The sequence below is a fragment of the Sorex araneus genome, chromosome X, assembly GCF_027595985.1.
Source record: "Sorex araneus isolate mSorAra2 chromosome X, mSorAra2.pri, whole genome shotgun sequence".
In the NCBI taxonomy this organism is placed as follows: domain Eukaryota; kingdom Metazoa; phylum Chordata; class Mammalia; order Eulipotyphla; family Soricidae; genus Sorex; species Sorex araneus.
In genome coordinates this window covers 80,015,119-80,033,848 of record NC_073313.1, presented here as the reverse complement: position 1 = coordinate 80,033,848, position 18,730 = coordinate 80,015,119, and the positions used below count along the sequence as shown (strand labels likewise).

The following is an 18,730-nucleotide window of genomic DNA, read 5'->3' as shown; positions in this document are numbered from 1 at the left end:
CTTCAACATCCTGGACAGTTTTGCCGACCTTGTCTTCAATGTATCGTATGGTTTGTGGTCTGATGTTGAGGTCTTTAATCCATTTTGATCTGACTTTAGTGCATGGTGTCAGGGTCGAGGTCTAAGCCCATTCTTTTGCATGCGTTTGTCCAGTTGTGCCAGCACCATTTGTTTAAGAGGCTTTCCTTACTCCACTTCACATCTCTTGCTCCCTTATCAAAGATTAGATGATTATACATTTGATTTGAGGTCGTGTGTAGGGATTTTCCACCCTGTTCCATTGGTCTGCGACTCTGCCTTTGTTCCAGTACCATGCTGCCAAACAAAACAAATCTACTGTCTGTTTTGAATCCACTCGGTGAAATCTAGGTGTAGTCTCCTCATAAAATCTCAGATAAAAGTTTTCATTTATTCTCACAGATCAAGACAATTTTTTCTGTATGTGGGTGTTTGTGTTTGAAGCCATTTATCTGTCCTCAGGCTGCCAACTCACCTAAAATTTCTTATTTTTATTATAAAACTCTTTTGATATCTAGTTTGCCATTTATTTCACAGGTTGACTATACCTGAGAATATCAGTGAGAGATATATGTATATATGTATATATGTAGAGAGAGAGCACATACATTGTCACAAGATTTAGGTGTGCTGCTTTAGTTTAGCTTTTATATTTATTTGACTTCTTATTTTATTCCATTTTATGCATTGTATTTTTTATTATAACCACATCTAGTGGTGCTCGTGGCATATTCCTGACTCTGGGCTCAGGGATCACTTCTGGTAGTGCTCGGGAGTGGGTTTCCATATGCATTGCTGAGGACTGTATCAGGGCCTGTTATGTGCAAGGCAAGTTCTTTATACACTGCTTTCTCTGGCTTATTTTATTTTAAATAACCATTTTCGTTATTACCCACTAGATGATATCTTTCAAATAGTTTTAACATTTATACTACTGATGTACAGAATTATCCACACTCTCCTTCACCAAAAGACCCAAGCACCTACACAATGTCCCTTTGTTCCATGGATTGGCCTGAAATTACCCCACCCCCAACAAATCACTGTTTGATTGGCATTTTCAGTTTTGAAATCCGAGATCAATGCTTTTTATCATCATTGGATACTGCCAATTCTCAGTTCGGTTTCTCTGTTCACTATAGATGAGACTCAAAAATCAGTATTTGTGCTTCTCCCTCTAAATAAATAAATGAAATAAATGCACTTAAATAAATGCCCCACAGTTCCACCTAACTTGCACCCAATCAAGTGATTTTTATCTTTTCTCTGTTTAGTATAGTATTGTGTGTATAACATGCACACAGAAGTGTATATATATGTGACAAATTCTTTATCCATTCTTCTATAGCTGATCTGGGTTGTTTATACTTGTAAACAAATTCTTTATCCATTCATATGTAGTTCATCTGGGTTGTTTACACTTGTACTAACTGCTGCAGTGAAGATAGGTGTGAACATTTTGACTCTGAAGTAATGTTCTTGTGATTTGGGGGTAGTTGTTGAAAAGTGGAAACACCTTGTCCTATGCAAGCTCTTTGCTTCCTTTACTGAGATGACCATATTTAAAATTTTTCTATAAAGGCTTAAACAGACAACAGGCTGATACACTTTTCATCAGATACCCCCAACCCTTCTTATTTCCTGTCCATTGGTTGGCCTTCAGTTATACTGTGTTGTACTAAATGTACTGTTTATTGTACTTAGTGCAGTTCTATCTCTTGTACTTAGTGCTGCAGTGAATATATTGGTGTAAAACCTTTGTTTTTACGTAATATTTTTGTGATTTAGGGAGAGATTTTGAGTAGTGGAATCACTGGGTCTATGCTAGCCCTAGTCTTTCTTTGCTGAGAAATCGCCATATTGTTTTAGAGCAAGGCTTAACAAGATAAAAGTCTAGTACATTTTTTCACCACATCCCACTGACAAAAGATCTTTCCTGTCTTTAAGTAAATGCCATTCCTAGTGGTGTGTGATGATGTCTTACTGCTGTTTTTATTTGCATGTCCTTAAATATAAATATGATGGTTACTTTGTTAAGTGCCTGTTGGGGATCCATATGTCTCTTTGTGGAGGGCTTGTTCACTAGTTCTCACAATTTTTGATGAGTTCACGCAGTTTTTCCATTGTTGAGCTTTATGAATGAGTTTTATATATACCTTGGACCTTTCATCTTATGCCTGATATCAAAGTTTTTGATGTCAGGACATTTTTTTATTATTAGCCTGAATTTCTTTTCATTTTCTTTTTTTGCTATTTGGGTCACACCCAGTGATGCACAGGGGTTACTCCTGGCTCATGCCCTCAGAAATTACTCCTGGCAGTGCTCGGGGGACCATATGGGATGCTGGAATTCCAACCCATGTCAGCCACGTGCAAGGCAAATGCCCTACCCACTGTGCTATTGCTCCAGCCCCAGCCTGAGTTTCTTAAACCATGCAAGAACTTTTGAGATTAATATCCCTTTATTTTTATTTTTGTTTTGTTTGCCACTGGAGTGAAATCACTATATACACTTCTGAGATGCATGTCCAAACTGTTATGCCCATATTTTCATATTGTTATTTTTTAAAGCTTTATTTTATAAAATTGTTTGCAATAATTTATTATATTCAGTATTCCAACACCAATACCAGCATTATCACACCTTCACACATCCATTATTTCAAAATTTCCCAGCCCCCAAAGCCTGCAGAATTTTTAGGCAGGACCTAAAAATTTTATTTTGTATTGCCTGTTATGAATAATCCACTAAAAATGATCCAAAAAAGTTTTCTTAGAGGAAAGAGTGTGAAGATTGTTGTATCTCACCCTGGAGCCATTAAGCCTTTGTATAAGATATTACTAATGTGTTGTTACAGGTTGAGCCTTGTGCACTAGTGCATATATATAGCACTGTATCACTGTATCACTGTCATCCCGTTGCTCATCGATTTGCTCTAGCGGGCACCTGTAACATCTCCATTGTGAGACTTCTTGTTACTGTTTTTGGCATATCGAATACACCATGGATAGTTTGCCAGGTCCTACCATGTGGGTGAGATACTCTCGGTAGCTTGCCAGGCTCTCGGAGAGGGATGGAGGAATCAAACCCAGGTTGGCCGTGTGCAAAGTGAATGCCCTACCCATCAGGGAATCAGCTATCAAAAATAAACTATCCAAGTATTAGAATAAACTACCAAAAGTAAGGACACAGGGGCTGGAGAGACAGTCTGGAGGTCAAGGCACTTCTTCTGCTGAAGTTGTGGCTGTAACAATGATTCATATCCTGGCACCACATATAGTTGGTCCCTGTGACATCTCTCCAGAAAAAAAATATTCAAGTATACAAAAGATTGCCATAAGACATTATTTTAAAAGAGGTGGCATAATAAATGTGTTTCTTCTCAATTAATATTAAGTTTCAAAAATATAGTGAAACTGATTTATATATTGTACAGCGAGAATTTCTATGTAATAAAATAAATTAAAGTCAGGGCCATTTAGAAGGTAGGTTGTTGCCTTGCCTGCCACTAATCCAGGTAAAACCCCTGCACCATATATGGTCCCCAGCACTGCCAGATGTGGTAAAAAAGGCTTACATTGGCTCTATTTCAGTCTATGTATTTTAATTTTTTTAATAATCATGCCAATATTACTGTTGTACATATGCAGTGCTGTTAGCATCAGGCCTACCACTTTGGATCTATTATTTTTAAGATGTTCCTTCAACTGACAAATGAGAATGAAACAAGAGCTGACGGATCAGCAATCCTGTAGTAGAAAATTAGTGTTTATCCTTCCTCCTGGAAAACTGGCTGAACTAGTTCGACCCAACTTCTGTTACTCCATGTATCCATGTTGCTTCTGCCCTGTCCAGAATTTTCCCACGTGAACTCGCCCTCTGTCTCCAACAAGACCACACAATCTAGCAGTGGGAGACATGCCTTCTTTTTCTGGGTTTTCCTTGGTGCTCCCCAGAGAGGGGCTGCCATAGTGGAGACCAGGACAGGCTTCTAAAGAGCTCTTCCTCCCACTTGCAGAGTGGAGGCGTGGCTAAAACTCTTATCCTGAACCAAGCAGGATTTCCACAGGCTGCTGCAGCGACCCTTCTCAGAAAGGGGGCTGCATCCCAGCCTGAGCCTGGCACTTTCACCCACCTGAAAATTTCAATGGCCCTCCATGTGTAAAACACAAAGAAAACAATAGCTTTGTTCTGCATTTCACCCATGCTGCCAATGATGAAAAACAAAATGAAGTTTCTTCCAAGAAGCTGAAAGAGTGAGAGCGAGAGAGCGAGCGAGAGAGAGAGATTTGTTGCCTTCTCCTTTACACCCCATCAAATATGGTGTGCTACTCTTGGTACATCAGTGATGTAGACTATGAGGATTCTATAATTTTAAATAGCTGGAGTTAATTTTTAACTAGATGGTGGCTTTGGGGTCCAGAAGCGTATCTGATGTCTGTTGCTCTCTTTCGAGATTTATTTGTGAGTCTCTGTATCATGACTGTCAATGAGCTTATATGATTCCAGAAGCAATTCATGGGCATGACTGCCAGGCTCAGGAGTTTTCCCATTCCTGACTCTGTGATCCTGGAGGTTTTAGTCACAGACCCTGCATATTGAAGTTTTTTGGCAGATTCACTCATGGATGAGGCTCATCTGAGACTGTGGAGATCAGCTGTTAGTTGAGGGTAGCGATTGGGTTCTGGAGGTTTGTGACTGCCGGGGCTCTGTTGTGGTAGGTGGAGGGACTCACCTGCTCCTCCCAGGTTGCCCTAGGTGAGACAGCCTGGCATGGGTTCCGGAGACATTTCTGCAGCTTGTTGCTCTCTTCCAATTTCAGTGTTCTTAATGGATTACTGAGTAATGCCCAGGCAGGCTAGTAGTCAACCTGCAAAGAACTTTTGTGTAAGGTGTGAGAAATAAATCCAGTTTCATCCCTTGCCAGTGGGTATAGAATTATCTAACACTGTGTTCGGAAGGGACTTTGCTTCTCAATTCCATACACCAGTTCCTTTGAAATAGATTAACTGTCCATATCAGTGAACCCAGCTGCTTCTTTCTTGAGATTTATTATGGGCAGTAATTGCTGGAGCAATAGCACAGTGAGTAGGCATTTGCCTTGCACGCGGCTGACCCGGGTTCGATTCTTCACCCCACTCGGAGAGCCCAGCAAGCTACCCATGGTGTATTCGATATGCCAAAAACAGTAACAACAAGTCTCACAATAGAGACGTTACTGGTGCCCGGTCGAGCAAATCGATGAACAACGGGACGACAGTGCTACGACAGTGCTACAGTATGGGCAGGCGTGACAACCAGACATACAGTAACCTCATGTGAGTGCAACTCAGACATTGCAGGGATACCATAAATTAGGCACCTAAAGCAACACCTGCACCACTTAGATCCTGCTCTACTCAAAACTCCTTAGGCCTTTCTTCTGGTTGTCTTCTTGTGAGCAAACCCTTAAAATCCAAAGCAAGAAACAATTTAATAGTCATTCATGGCTACAACAAACAAAAGGGATAAATCTGCTTTTGTTTGTCTTGTTTATTTTTGGGGGGAGGGACATATCCTGAGGAGCTCAGAGGCCTGTCTATGCTAGAGGGTTTCTCCCGGCAGTACTTGGAGCAATAAGTAGGACTAGAATTGAGCCCAGACATCCCATATCAAAGAAAGTACTCAGCCTCTAAAGGAATGACTCTTTAGAAGATACATAAGAATACAGTGATTTTCAGAATATTATTCAGATATAAATACTAGAAATATGCAATTTGTGTTTAAAATTTATGTATCTTTGAAGTAATATAGAATTAACATGTTTAGAGAAAAATTTAAATATTTTATAGCTGAAATAGTGCACAGTTAAATATTCAAATAATGTATTTCCCACCAATCACATTGAATTGTTTTAATGCCCTAGCTGCTGAGTATTCATGATTCTTCAGTGTTTTCACATTTTCTATGTAGTTCTTAAATTTCTACTTATGCACTGATTTTAAATTTGACCCTTGTGTTAAATTTGAAAACAGGTATATTTGGTAGAGGACATATGCATGAAGTGGTGCAAGTGTCCATCTGTAAATTAACATAGACTTTAGCATGGATGAAGTTACCCATGTGGTGTAACAAACTGTTAGTAAACTGGACAAGGTGTTTCATATGTGGCTTTTGTGTCTTTCATGAATGTTAAGTAGAAAAGGATCAACAGGGAGCATATTAATGCAGACTGTGATGAACAGGTGGTATGCTCCAAAATTTAACAGATACATGATACAGAAAACAGGCCTGAGGATTATAAAATAACATAATGTTCATTGCAACTGTAAGCTTAGTCGATTCCAACACCTAACCTAATGCTTTATCTTAACTCACAGAAGAGCACAGCGACCTCAGGTTTGCTTTACCTTAGCAAATCATTTTTTACTGACTAGGATTCAGAGACACAGAAAGCAATAGTCATTTACAGCCAGTAGTAGTAAGGATTGGGACATGTTCAATGGATACATATGCGGCTCATGTAAATTGTCAGTATCTTTCAAGAATGTTAGGTTCGTGCTAAATTGTTCTTTTTCCCACACACCCTGACAATATATGGGCGTGATTTAAAGTAAAGGTGGAACAAAAATGCCAGCCTCAAGTTGGTCTCTGAGGCTGATTTCCCTACAGTGTGTCTCCTTTTATTCTGCAGCAGTCACACTGTAGAGGAGAGGGGAGAGCAGCAGCATCCACTGCAGCTTCTACCACAGAGAGGGGTCCCACCTGATAATACTCAGCAGGCCACAAGACACAGCTAGGGATTTAATGCCACCTAATGATTATTAGTACATACAGTGAAAGAGTAGACTAATTCTGCAAATCAGATATTAAAGAGTTGATTATCTCATTTTTTTCTTATAGGAGATAACAAGTCTGAAGAAAAGTCTGAAGCAAGATCTAAAGTGCGTCTAAACACTGTGACGGACAGACCTGCAACCATCAGCTTTATCTTTGTCTACCAATATGTCTGATGTGTCCCTACCCTTGTCAAGCAGGGCTAGAGTTTATGCAGATGTTAATGCACATCAACCCAGAAAATACTGGGATTATGAGTCACATGTGGTGCACTGGGGGAATCTAGATGACTACGATCTGGGAAAAAGAATTGGCCACGGAAGCTATAGTGAAGTATTTGAAGCTGTCAAACTCTCAACAAATGAAAAGTTTGTTGTTAAACTCCTCAGCCCAATCCTAGAGGAGAAAGTCAAGCGTGAAATAAAGATTTTGGAGAATTTGCGAGGTGGTCCTAACATCATAACTTTGACAGACGTTGTGAAAAATCATGAGTCAGGAACCCCTGGCTTGGTTTTTGAATATATAAACAACACTCACCACAAGAAGTTGTACCAGAAATTAACAGACTATGATGTACGGTTTTACACCTATGAGACTCTGAAAGCTCTGGATTACTGTCATAGCATGGGAATTATGCACCGAGATCTCAAACCTGAAAACATCATGATTGATCATGAGAAAAGAAAGCTATGGATAATTGACTGGGGATTGTCGGAATTTTACCATCCTGGTGAGGAGTATAGTACTCAAGTTGTTACAAGATATTTCAAAGGCCCTGAGCTGCTGGTCGATTATGAGATGTATGATTATAGTTTGGACATGTGGAGCCTGGGGTGTATCCTGGCAAGCATGATCTTTCACAGGGAGCCGTTTTTTCGTGGTCGTGATGATAATGATCAGTTGGCGAAGATAGTCACCATTCTAGGAACAAGCCGTTTTTATGAGTACATTAAGAAATACAAGATAAAGATAGATAAACATCTTCAAGTAATCGTGGGCAAGCATTCCCGTATTCGTTGGCATCACTTTGTCCGCAATGAAAACGATCACCTTGTCAGCCCAGAAGCCTTTGATTTCCTGGATAGGGTGCTACAATATGACCCTCAGTTAAGGCTTACCGCCAGAGAAGCCATGGTACACCCCTATTTCTCAACGATTGTAAGTGACCAGGCTCAAGGACTTGGTGAAACTAGTGGTCTGGAAAGCAGTATGCCTGCAACTACTGACACCACTCTGCCCGCTGATGTCACCCTGCCCGCTGACACCACTCTGCCCAGTGACACCACTCTGCCAACTGACACCACTCTGCTCGCTGACATCACTCTGCCCGCTAATGCCACTCTGCCTGCTGACGCCACTTTGCCAACTGATACCACTCTGCTCGCTGATTCCACTCTGCTCACTGATGCCACTCTGCTCACTGATGCCACTTTGCCTGCTGATGCCACTCTGCCCGCTGATACCACTCTGCCCATTGACACCACTCTGCCTACTGATACCACTCTGCCAACTGACACCACTCTGCTCGCTGATGTCACTCTGCCCACTGATGCCACTCTGCCTACTGACACCACTCTGCCAACTGATACCACTCTGCCCACTGATGCCACTCTGCCTGCTGATGCCACTCTGCCAGAGACTTTAGCATCTTTCCCTTCACGCTCTGGATCCATGACTGGTTCAACAGTGATTGATGATCCCACCGCCCCTGAGAATCCTGCTCCATCTTCATCCGATGCGCAGGAGTAACCACACTTTGTCTCGTGATGCTCAGGTAGAGGTAGGTAGGGAAGTCAGCTCTCTTCAAAATTTTTATTTAAAAACTGTTTCATTGATATTCTGTGCTTTACAGTATATCAGTATAACAGTATATCAGTATTAACAATACTGTTAATGATTATTTCTTGTACACATGATTCCAATACCACATCCATCAACAATGTATCCACCTCCTTCAGTCCCTAAGTACCCCAACACTCCTCTCTTCATATATTCCACCAACTTAATCTTGGGGATCAGTTTTTCAGGTTTGTTGCCTTTGTCATTTTTATTTCTGCCTTGCCGTGTTTAAGTTCCACACATGACAGAGATCATTCTGTATCTATCCTTTTTTTAATGACTGACTTTACTTAGCCTCATATCCTGTAGTTCCATCTATAATGCTGCAAATTAGAAGATTTTTGTTCTTTCTTAATGACGCTTCAGCCAGGTGGGGAGAGGGAGAAGTACTTCAGAAGTACTGTTCATACTGTCATTTGTGCATGCATGCCAATTAAACAATTTTTAAAAAACTAACCAATTGATTTTCTTTGTCTCTCCATCCTCAGGTCCTTATTTTTATCTGCAGTAGTGTGGAATCATCTATTTAAAGAAGTTTTTTGTGATGATATTGGTTATCATAACATTCCCTAACTGAAACTCATACCTGAATAACTTTGTAAATTGCAGTGCCTTGATATAAAAGTTTTAAAAGTTACTTTGGTTACTTTGGTTCTGATTCATCGGTAGTTAACTATGTTTTGTGTTTGGAAACATGGTGAGATTTGCCTCCACTGAGGTTGGTTAAAGATAGGAGAAACCAGACACTGAAAGAAAAAGATCTCATATTGTTGCTAACTGGACTCCAGCACATCATCTCAGGTGCCACATCTGAACACTTAATGGAGGAGAAGAGGAGAGTGGGCACCATTTGCTTTTTGAAACCATATTCATTTAAATGAGAGCAACCCCCCTGCATATCAAGTCACAAAAATTTATCACTCAGGTCTTTAACCTGAGAGAAATTGCATTTACTAATACTCTGTCTGATATATATTTACTAATAGAGCCCAAAGATTTAGTGAAAATGATAATTTACATATTTTCTTGACTCTTCAATTCAAACACCAAATAAAATGCAAGTGCAAGAGATTTCAAAAAAGAACCCAGAGCTCACATCTATAATAAAACATTCGGACACTGCTTTTCAGTTGGACAGCAATCCTAATAGTATAATATTCCAGGAAAGGAAAAAACGTTATGGAAGCAAAAACTTATGAAAAAATCTATGACACAGTTTACTTGCCCTTTATTTAGTGGTGATCACAGAAACTGTCCCAAATATATTAACTGGTAAGATGGTATGGAGCGTAAGGTGCTTACATTACATACGGCTGTCCTGGCTTTGATCACTCCACCCCATATGATCCCCTGAGCACTTTAAGGAGTCATTCCAGAGCGGAGTGCCAGGGAAAAGCCCCGAACAGTGCTGGGTATTGCCCCAAAACAAAAAGCAAAATACCCAAAGTGACTGACTGTAAAATCCCAATCTGATTCTGCTGCATCATCATGGCATAGAACTAAGTCCAGTTGTGACCTGAACATAAGTACCAGAGTTTAAAGCTATAAGGCAGGATGCTGGGTAATCCAGTTTCTTTATTTTACAGTGATTATCCTGTTAGGAAAGGAAATTTTATATGGAATTGGATTTGTCCACCTGTGGAGGATATGAGAATTTCTTTGATCTCCTAACTGGAACCTAGGAGTCAGGCAATTTGGAGGTGTCATTCAGTTTCAGTCTAGAGGACTAAGAAGCAGGTGGGCCACTTGTTTACATTCCAACGTGAGGGCAAGATAAGATTGGGTTTCAAGGCTAAGGCTGAGACAGGAAAATGCTGGTGGGGATGGGGTAGGGGGAGGAAGGAATTCCTTCTCTGACTGATTTTATTATCTGGGGCCTCATTGGATTGGATAATGCCCACCTATATTTGGGATAGCAAAGGTCCTTAAAAAACCACCAATTCAAGTGTCAATCTTATCCAAAAAATTCCTTTGCAAATATTTCCGTGCTTCTCCAGAAATGTGTTCTTTGAAATCTGGACAACCTTTGGGCACTCAAGTAGACTCAGGAATTACCCGTCATAGTAGGAAGGTAGCGAGTAGGGCGTTTGCCTTGCACACAGCCGATCTGGGTTTGATTCTTCCGCCCCTCTCAGAGAGCCCGGCAAGCTACCGAGAGTATCCCGCCCGCATGGCAGAGCCTGGCAAGCTACCCGTGGCATATTTGATATGCCAAAAACAGTAACAAGTCTCACAATGGAGACGTTACTGGTGCCTGCTCAAGAAAATCGATGAACAATGGGACGACATTGCTACAGTAGGAAGGTATCGTAGCCAGAGTTCATTTAGTAAGCATACTTAGTTGTTTTTATTCCTTTTACATTTTTTAAATTCATTGAATCATCATAAGTTACAAAGTTGTTCATGAATGACTTTCAGTCATGTTCAAGCACCCATCCATTCACCAGTGTCCATTACCCTACACCAATGTTCCCAGTTTCCCTCATGTGTCTCCATCGTGCCTCTATAACTGACACTTTTCCATTTTTTCCCTTTTATTTTTATTTATTTTTATTTTTTATTCTTTTTTTATATTTTTAATTTTATTTTTTATTGAATCACTGAGATACAGTTGCAAAGTTTTCATATTTGATCCACCACCAAACCCCCGCATACCCCCCGCCCACTCCCCCTCTGCCTATGTGGCAGACATTTTTCACTTTACTCTTTCCTTACTTTGATTACATTCAATTTTCAACAGGGATCTCACTATCATTATTTGGAGATTTTCCTCCAGCAGGCAGACATGTTGGATGGCAATAAAAGATTGTATGTTTTCAGTTTTTAGAAAAGGTCGTGCAGCCGCATTAGCGGCCGTGTGGTTCGGAGCTGTCCCAGTCCCGCATCCCGGAGCCATGTTAGTTGCTGCTCATTGTCGCCGGGGCTCCATCTGGGCCATTTTTTTCCCGTTTAGACATTGTGATTTGCAATACTGTTACTAAAAAGCTATCATGCATTTTAGCATCCAGTTCTTACCCAGAGTGATCATCTCTCACTATCATTGTCATAATGATCCCTTCATTGTTCTAACTGCCCTTCCTCACCCACCCCTTGGCACACTGAGTTTTATGGTGGGAAAAAAGGAGGTTTATTCCTACAACTGCACTGAAATTAGGCAAAGCTCATAAAATCATGAGCTGGGGTTTTAAGAGCATTTTATGGGGTATTTGGTTCCTCATTTATCACACAGGAGCAAAGTGAAGAGCTTATACCATGATATCTTATGTGGCTGGTGAACAGCTTATAGTAAGTAAATGTTGCTTCTAGGGTTTCTAGAAGTCGGGCCTTATAGTCTTACATATCACAATTACAGCATTTCTTAAACTGAAAATATTATAGTACAGCAAGTTCGTAAGTTCAAAAAATACATGGTGTTTAGGGAGAGCATTTTGACTGAATTGAAACTACGATATATACTTTGCACATCACGGTAAGATACTATAAGCTATGGCATAAATCTGACTATACAATATGTCCCCATGCCAAAAACGAACATTCTGGAGATCAGAATAGTGCTAACGTTAGAAAAATCTTCCAAAGACATTGCTCACTGTGAATGTACAAGCCAACTAACAACAAGCAGTATTTCTGTGCTCTTCCCACCATGGTAGACAAAAGATAGTTGAAACAAAAGAGGTTGGTCAGTGTTCAAGATGGACAAAAGGAAAATTGAGAGCACTTGCAAAATTTACTTGGCAAATGACCTCCTCTAAAGAAGTGGACCTATGGTTTGAACTTGAAATTATAAGGATTAGTGCTTGGAGAGCCCAGCAAGCAACCGAGAGTATCCCTCCCGCACGGCAGAGCCTGGCAAGTTACCCATGGCGTATTTGATATGCCAAAAACAGTAACAAGAAGTCTCACAATGGAGATGTTATTGGTGCCTGCTTGAGCAAATTGATGAACAAGGGGAGGACAGTGCAGTGCAGTGCCCTGCTCTTTGAAGCTGAGCTGTGAAGTTTCCTTTCCTTTCATCCTTTCATGCTAGAAATAACACCTCTTGAGGGGTGGAGCTGGCAATATAAAATCACAGAAGCCAGAAAAGACTCTTTGCCTGGGATTTGAAGGGAGGTTAAGATTTCCACAAGTAGCAAGGGAGGAATGCAGGAGGTTTTGAAAAGGTAATTTAAAATTAAAAAGAAAACCTGGGGTCTGATGCAGTTCTGTGATGACTAGACAGGGTGAGGACTGAGAGCCAAGGGCAAAGGGGTTTCAGTGGATTGTGGTGGAAAGATACTGGTGCTTTGGCAGTGGGATTGGTGTGGTAACAGTGATATAGAGAGGTGTGAACCATAACCATGAAACAGATTCCTTCTGTTGTAAACCATTGTCACCCCAATACAGGTAATTGGAAAAGATATATGCACACTACGTACAATAATGTTTATCATCTTAGCCTAAGTATGAAACAATCTCTACTCTGATTTTTAATATTTTTATGCTGCTCTTACAAAAATTTCAATCTTATGCCATGTTTTTTAAGCATTTGATCTTAAAGTTTTTTGTGGAGATCATGAATAACAATATAGTTAGTATATTTTCACATAATTCCAGTGGCGGCCCTCAGTCTTAAATTTGATTAGGTTACAAGTGACAAGATCGTCCTAACCTTTTATCTAAGTGCTAAATATCACTTGAGTCTGTTCTCTTTACAGAAGACAAAGAATAATTCTTTTCTTGCAATGCAAAGTATGATTTGGTCATACCCGTAACTCAATGTACTAAGAAGCTGAGACACAGAAAGTGTGATGAACTTGTAGTAGGTGGCATGACTATTTGTGTAGGAAAATCCATTAGCGCATCTCAAGCTTGCAGAATTTGACAGTATACAAAGAGAATATTAGGTGAGAGGCAAAGGATAACTTCCTTCAGAAAGTCTTTGAACATACTTTGAAGGAAAGATGGAACAAAAGTGTACTATGCCAATGACGAGGTAGGCAGAGATGACCGGGGACATAGGACAGAGTTATTATGGGGTATTGTATGCCGGATACCGGGGCAATGCAAGCACGTGTCTCTAGCCAAGAGTAGAGTGAGAAAGCCATCTCTCGTAACGCAGTAGAAAAGAAAAAGTCACATTTCATTATGTGAAATATAGGCAAGTGAGTAGTTTACATTTTTCCAAATATTAGCAATAAGGATGGATTCTTTATTCTTTATTCTCTAAAAAAGTATTAGAACAACATGAGGGAAATTGTGCAATGCCTCTGGGTCTTGGAAAGCGCAGAGAGGTTTCAGACAAGAAGTGAAGCGAGTGGACAGTAAGCCTGTCAATCACCGCAGGTCGTCCAATGGTGATGCTGGAGGGCAGGACCCTACAGTGTGCATGCGCGCCATGCGGAAATGACGTTGCACATTATCCGCATGGCATCCTTAGCTGGTTGTGCTTAGACGTGCAGGAACACGGTGAGACCTTTTCCTGACGCCCTTCCGTTTAAGAGTGTCTGATTTTAATTCCTATGTGTTGTCCGTTAGCCATTTGAGAGGATTGTGTGGCAGGTATGCCCTTCTCAGTGCGGGTTTTGTGTTTCTTTGCGCTTTGGGGGCCGTACCTCCTCCCGCGCCCGCTCAGGCGCCCTCGGGGCTCTGAGCATCACTTCCGGCCTGCGTGTGGGAGGCGGGGCGGCAGGGCGGCCATTTTCTGTGCCTACAGTCTCGGGACAGGAAGCACCATTCCTCCATCACTGTCTCTCAGCCCCTTCAATTACTGTGAATGGAGGGGAGGAGGGTCCGAGGAGTCGTCGCAAATTCAGAGAAGAAAGTGGGCATCAGATCTGCTAACGCAGAAGGACCAGCAGCCATCCCGGGGTCGACTATTGTGTTTTCTTCTGGTTTTTCAGGGATGTGCCTTTTCATTCTTGTAAGTCTTGATTCTGGTTTGTATTGTGTTATGGTTTGAGATCTAGAAAATGAGTGAAGGGTGGGTGTCTGTGAGAGCAAGTGACTTGGGTGACGCGGACTTTTCATGTATACGCCATACCCAGTGTCCCGTCCACATGTGATGAATAGTATTGGGGAAAGGTTTTATGGCCCGGCATTTCATGCACTAAATGTTGATTTTACTCTACCGTCTTATCGGTGAATGGCTTTTTTTTGGGGGGGCGGGGTTGGCATTTTGGGTCACACTGGTGATGCGCAGGGGTTACTCCTGGCTTTGCACTCAGGAATTACTCCTGGCGGTGCTCAGGGGACCATGTGTGATGTTGGGAATCGAACTGGGTCAGCCGCGTGCAAGGCAAATGCCCTACCCGCTGGGCTATCGCTCCAGCCCGGCTTCTGGATTTTACATGTTCATCTGCACGTATTGAAAGTAAAGATGGCCGGGGGCTGGAGCGATAGCCTGGCGGGTAGGGCATTTGCCTTGCACGTGGCAGACCCGGGCTCGATTCCCAGCATCCCATATGGTCCCCCGAGCACCGCTAGGAGTAACTCCTGAGTGCATGAGCCAAGAATAACCCCTGTGCATCGCCGTGTGTGACCCAAAAAGAAAAACAGAAAGTAAAGATGGGAGGACCGGAGCGATTCTAAGTGGGTTGGGTGCTTGCCTTTCACGCGGCCAACCAGGATTCTTCCTCTGAACTGCATGTGGTCACCTAGTCATCCAGGAGTTAGCCTTGACTACTGCCGGGTATAACCCCAAATGAAAAATAATAAAAAAATATTTAATATATGTGTACATATATATATATATATATGGCTTAGTAACATGGCCTGTTTTAATGACTTTTCATTGTATTTATTTTCATTCTGGTTAGCCCACGAAGATGTGGAAAAACTGATGACGTATTTTTATTTTGGGGCCACACTGATGGTCCTCAGGGCTTATACCTGGCTGTGCACAGGGATCATTCCTGGCTGGGTTGGTGGGGGGGGGCACTGGGATGATTTGGATAAAAAGTGAGTCTGTTGCCTGCAAGGCAATCACCCTACCCACTGTACTATCGTTTCAGCCCATTAACTGATGACTTTTTTCCCTTATCACCTTACAGTTATTTTCATAAATTTTGTAGGTGCTTGTTCTTTATAAGCTTGGGGGTTAAAAAATTTGTACAGAAAGGGAAGTCAAATCTAACATCCATTATATGAGTTCTTGCCTTTCTATCATACTAAAACTATTATCTGTGTGTCTGTGTCTGACCTGGACACCATTTGGGATTTTCTTGCAGAAGAATTCAGTGTCTTTCTTGAATTCAATTGGTAAAATCTGGGTCTGATTTTCATTTTCTTCAAAGAAAAAGAATTTTTCTATGTGATTGGGACTTTTTGTTTTAAATGAATTCCTATCCACAGGAAGCAAACTCACCCAAAGTTTCTCTGTAGTTATCCCTAAACTCTTTTGTTTTCAAGTGATTTTTTTTTATTTCGTGGTTGTCGCCTGTACTTGTGAAACTCAGTGTTACTGAGATAATAACAGCACACATTGCCACAAGACTTAGTATGCCAGTTTATAAGACTTAGTATGCCAGTTTATTTTAGCTTTTATATTTATTTGACATTATGCTCTTTTTTTTTGATTGCAGCTTTTGGCTTTGCAACATCCAGTGGTTCTTTTTTTTTCTTTTTGGGTAACACCCAGTGATGCTCAGGGGTTACTCCTGGCTCTACACTCAGGAATTACTCCTGGAGATGCTTGGGGGAACAAATGGGATGGCGGGGATTGAACCCAGGTCAGCTGTGTGCAAGGCAAACACCCTACCCGCTGTACTGTCATTCTGGCCCCCATCTAGTGGTTCTTAAGGGTTACTATTGACTCTGGGCTCTGGGATCACTCCTGGTTATGTGGAAAGGTGGTTTACATATTGCACTGTTGTTGGGAACCAAACCAGTGTAGGTCACATCCATGGCAAGTGCTTTACACTTTAATTTTTCTCTGGCTCTTATTTTAATTTACCACTTTTGTTATTTCTTCTAGGTAATATGTTTCAAGTCATTTTAGCATTTATTTGTTTTGATGTGCAGAGTTAACCAAATCTGCTCTCCACTAAAGGACCCAAGCACCTAACACCTTTATTTCATGGGTTAGCCTGAAAAGGACTGGAGCGATAGTGCAGCAGGTAGGGCGTTTCCCTTGCATGCAGCCAACCCGGCTTCGATTCCTCCATCCCTCTTGGAGAGCCCAACAAACTACTGAGAGTATCCCTCCTACATGGCAGAGCCTGGCATGCTAAGCATGGTATATTTGATATGCCAAAAACAGTAACAAGTCTCACAATGGAGACATTACTGGTGCCCACTTGAGCAAATGGGACGACAGTACTACAGCCTGAAAATTACCCACCCCTAAAAAATCCCTAATTGATTTCCATTTTCAGTTTTGTAATCCATCCAAGGATTTTCTCACCATTTGTTACTGCCTATCTTCAGTTTGGTTTCGTTTTATACCATACAAGAGAGATGAATAGTTCTTTGTGCTTCTTTCTCCTTCTTGTATCGCTTAACATGCTACACAACATTTCTATCTAGCTTGCACCTGACCAGGTTATTTTTATTTTTTTTATTTATTTATTTTGCTTTTTGGATCACACCCAGTGATGCTCAGTGGTTACTCCTGGCTCTACACTCAGGAATTACTACTGGCAGTGCTCAAGGGACCATATGGGATGCTGAGAATCGAACCTGGGTTGGCTCCATGCAAGGCAAACACCCTACCTGCTATGCTATAGCTCCAGTCCCCTGACCGAGTTTTTTAAACAAATAAGCAATTTAGTTTATTTAAGGTATGAAGTCCTGTTGGTGTGTTATAAGGTAATATTGCCAGTGGTTTTTTTATTGAGTCACCATGAGATGGACCATCACAAGGCTATTTATGATTTAGTTTCAGTCATACAATGTTCCAGTATCCATCCCCACCACCAGTGTCCTCAGTTTCCCTCCCACTGCCCCCCTACCACCCACCCACCTCACCTGTCTCTATGCAGGCAACTTTCTTCCTTCTTTCTCTCTCTCTTTTTGTACATTATGGTTGACAATACAGGTGCTAAGAGGTCATTGTGGTTTTTTTCAGGGCATTCAGTGTTTTTATTGGGGAGGCCCCCCTGGAGTAGTTCTTTTTTAAGCTGGGTGCTAGCCTTGGAGTGTGAACATGACTGCCAGGTTTCCGGAAGTACAGGAAGGTGGGGGAAAGTAACCAATCCAGATACCAAGAATGCCTGGAGATCTCAGCCTTTGTGGTATCTACATACCAAATTTTTAGCAGATTAATATCTCACTGAGGTCTGTCCCAGTACAGTGGAGTCCAGCTAAGGTCATGCCGGCAATTTGGATTGTGGGAGCAAGCGGCTGCCGGGGCTGTATTTGGGTGGGGACCAGGCTAACCTGCCCGCCTCTGATCTACCCTGGTCTGTTCATCCTTGTGTGGGTCCGAGATTAACTGCAGTTTTTGACCTTTTCTGAGGTTTATTTATGTCTCTGAAGTGAGGCAGGTAGAAGAGCTTACATGGTGGCACTGGAGTTGATTCGTGGGGGTTACTGCCAGTGTATCTAGGTTTATAGGGAAATGGAGGGAGTTGGCCATGTCAGCTCAGAGAAAACCTGGAGATTTCAGTTACAAAGCCTGCATATCCAAATTTTCAGCAGGTTAATATCTCGGTGAGTTCCATTCCAAGGTGGTGGAGTCTGGCCGGGGGCATGACGGTCATTTTGCATTGTGGGAGCAAGTGGCTGCCAGGGGCTTTGTTTGGGTGGCACCAGGCTGACTTCCCCCACTCCAGTCCCCCCTCTGCTCCACCATGGTCTGTGCAGGTCTGATATTAACTGCGGTTTTTGATCTCTTTCGAGATTTATTTATGGGTCTCTGAAGCAAGGCTGATAAATGAGCTCGTATGGCTGAATTGAACGTGTTTTGTGGACCTGGTTCCCACGTACATAACTTTTGGCTGTTTGATTTCTCATGAAACTTAGTCCTGAATTGTTGGAGTCTGGCCAGAGGCAAAATGGTGAGTTTGGGGTATCAGGTAATCTGAAGGCACCATAAAGCTGCTGATATACTCACCCTGCAGGTTCAGGTTGACCTGCTGG

General features: G+C 41.7%; 1 protein-coding gene across 1 annotated transcript; it reads left to right on the top strand.

Annotated features, from left to right (window-relative positions):
- The first annotated feature begins 7,003 nt into the window (after positions 1–7,003).
- LOC101557030 (casein kinase II subunit alpha-like) lies at positions 7,004–8,584 on the top strand. The gene has a single exon (XM_012935637.2). It carries the CDS (start codon positions 7,004–7,006, stop codon positions 8,582–8,584), a length of 1,581 nt encoding a protein of 526 aa, XP_012791091.2.
- Positions 8,585–18,730: the final 10,146 nt, after the last annotated feature.

Excerpts from the sequence above, each read along its gene's own strand:
- LOC101557030 (XM_012935637.2), top strand. The coding sequence starts at position 7,004 with ATGTCTGATGTGTCCCTACCCTTGTCAAGCAGGGCTAGAGTTTATGCA.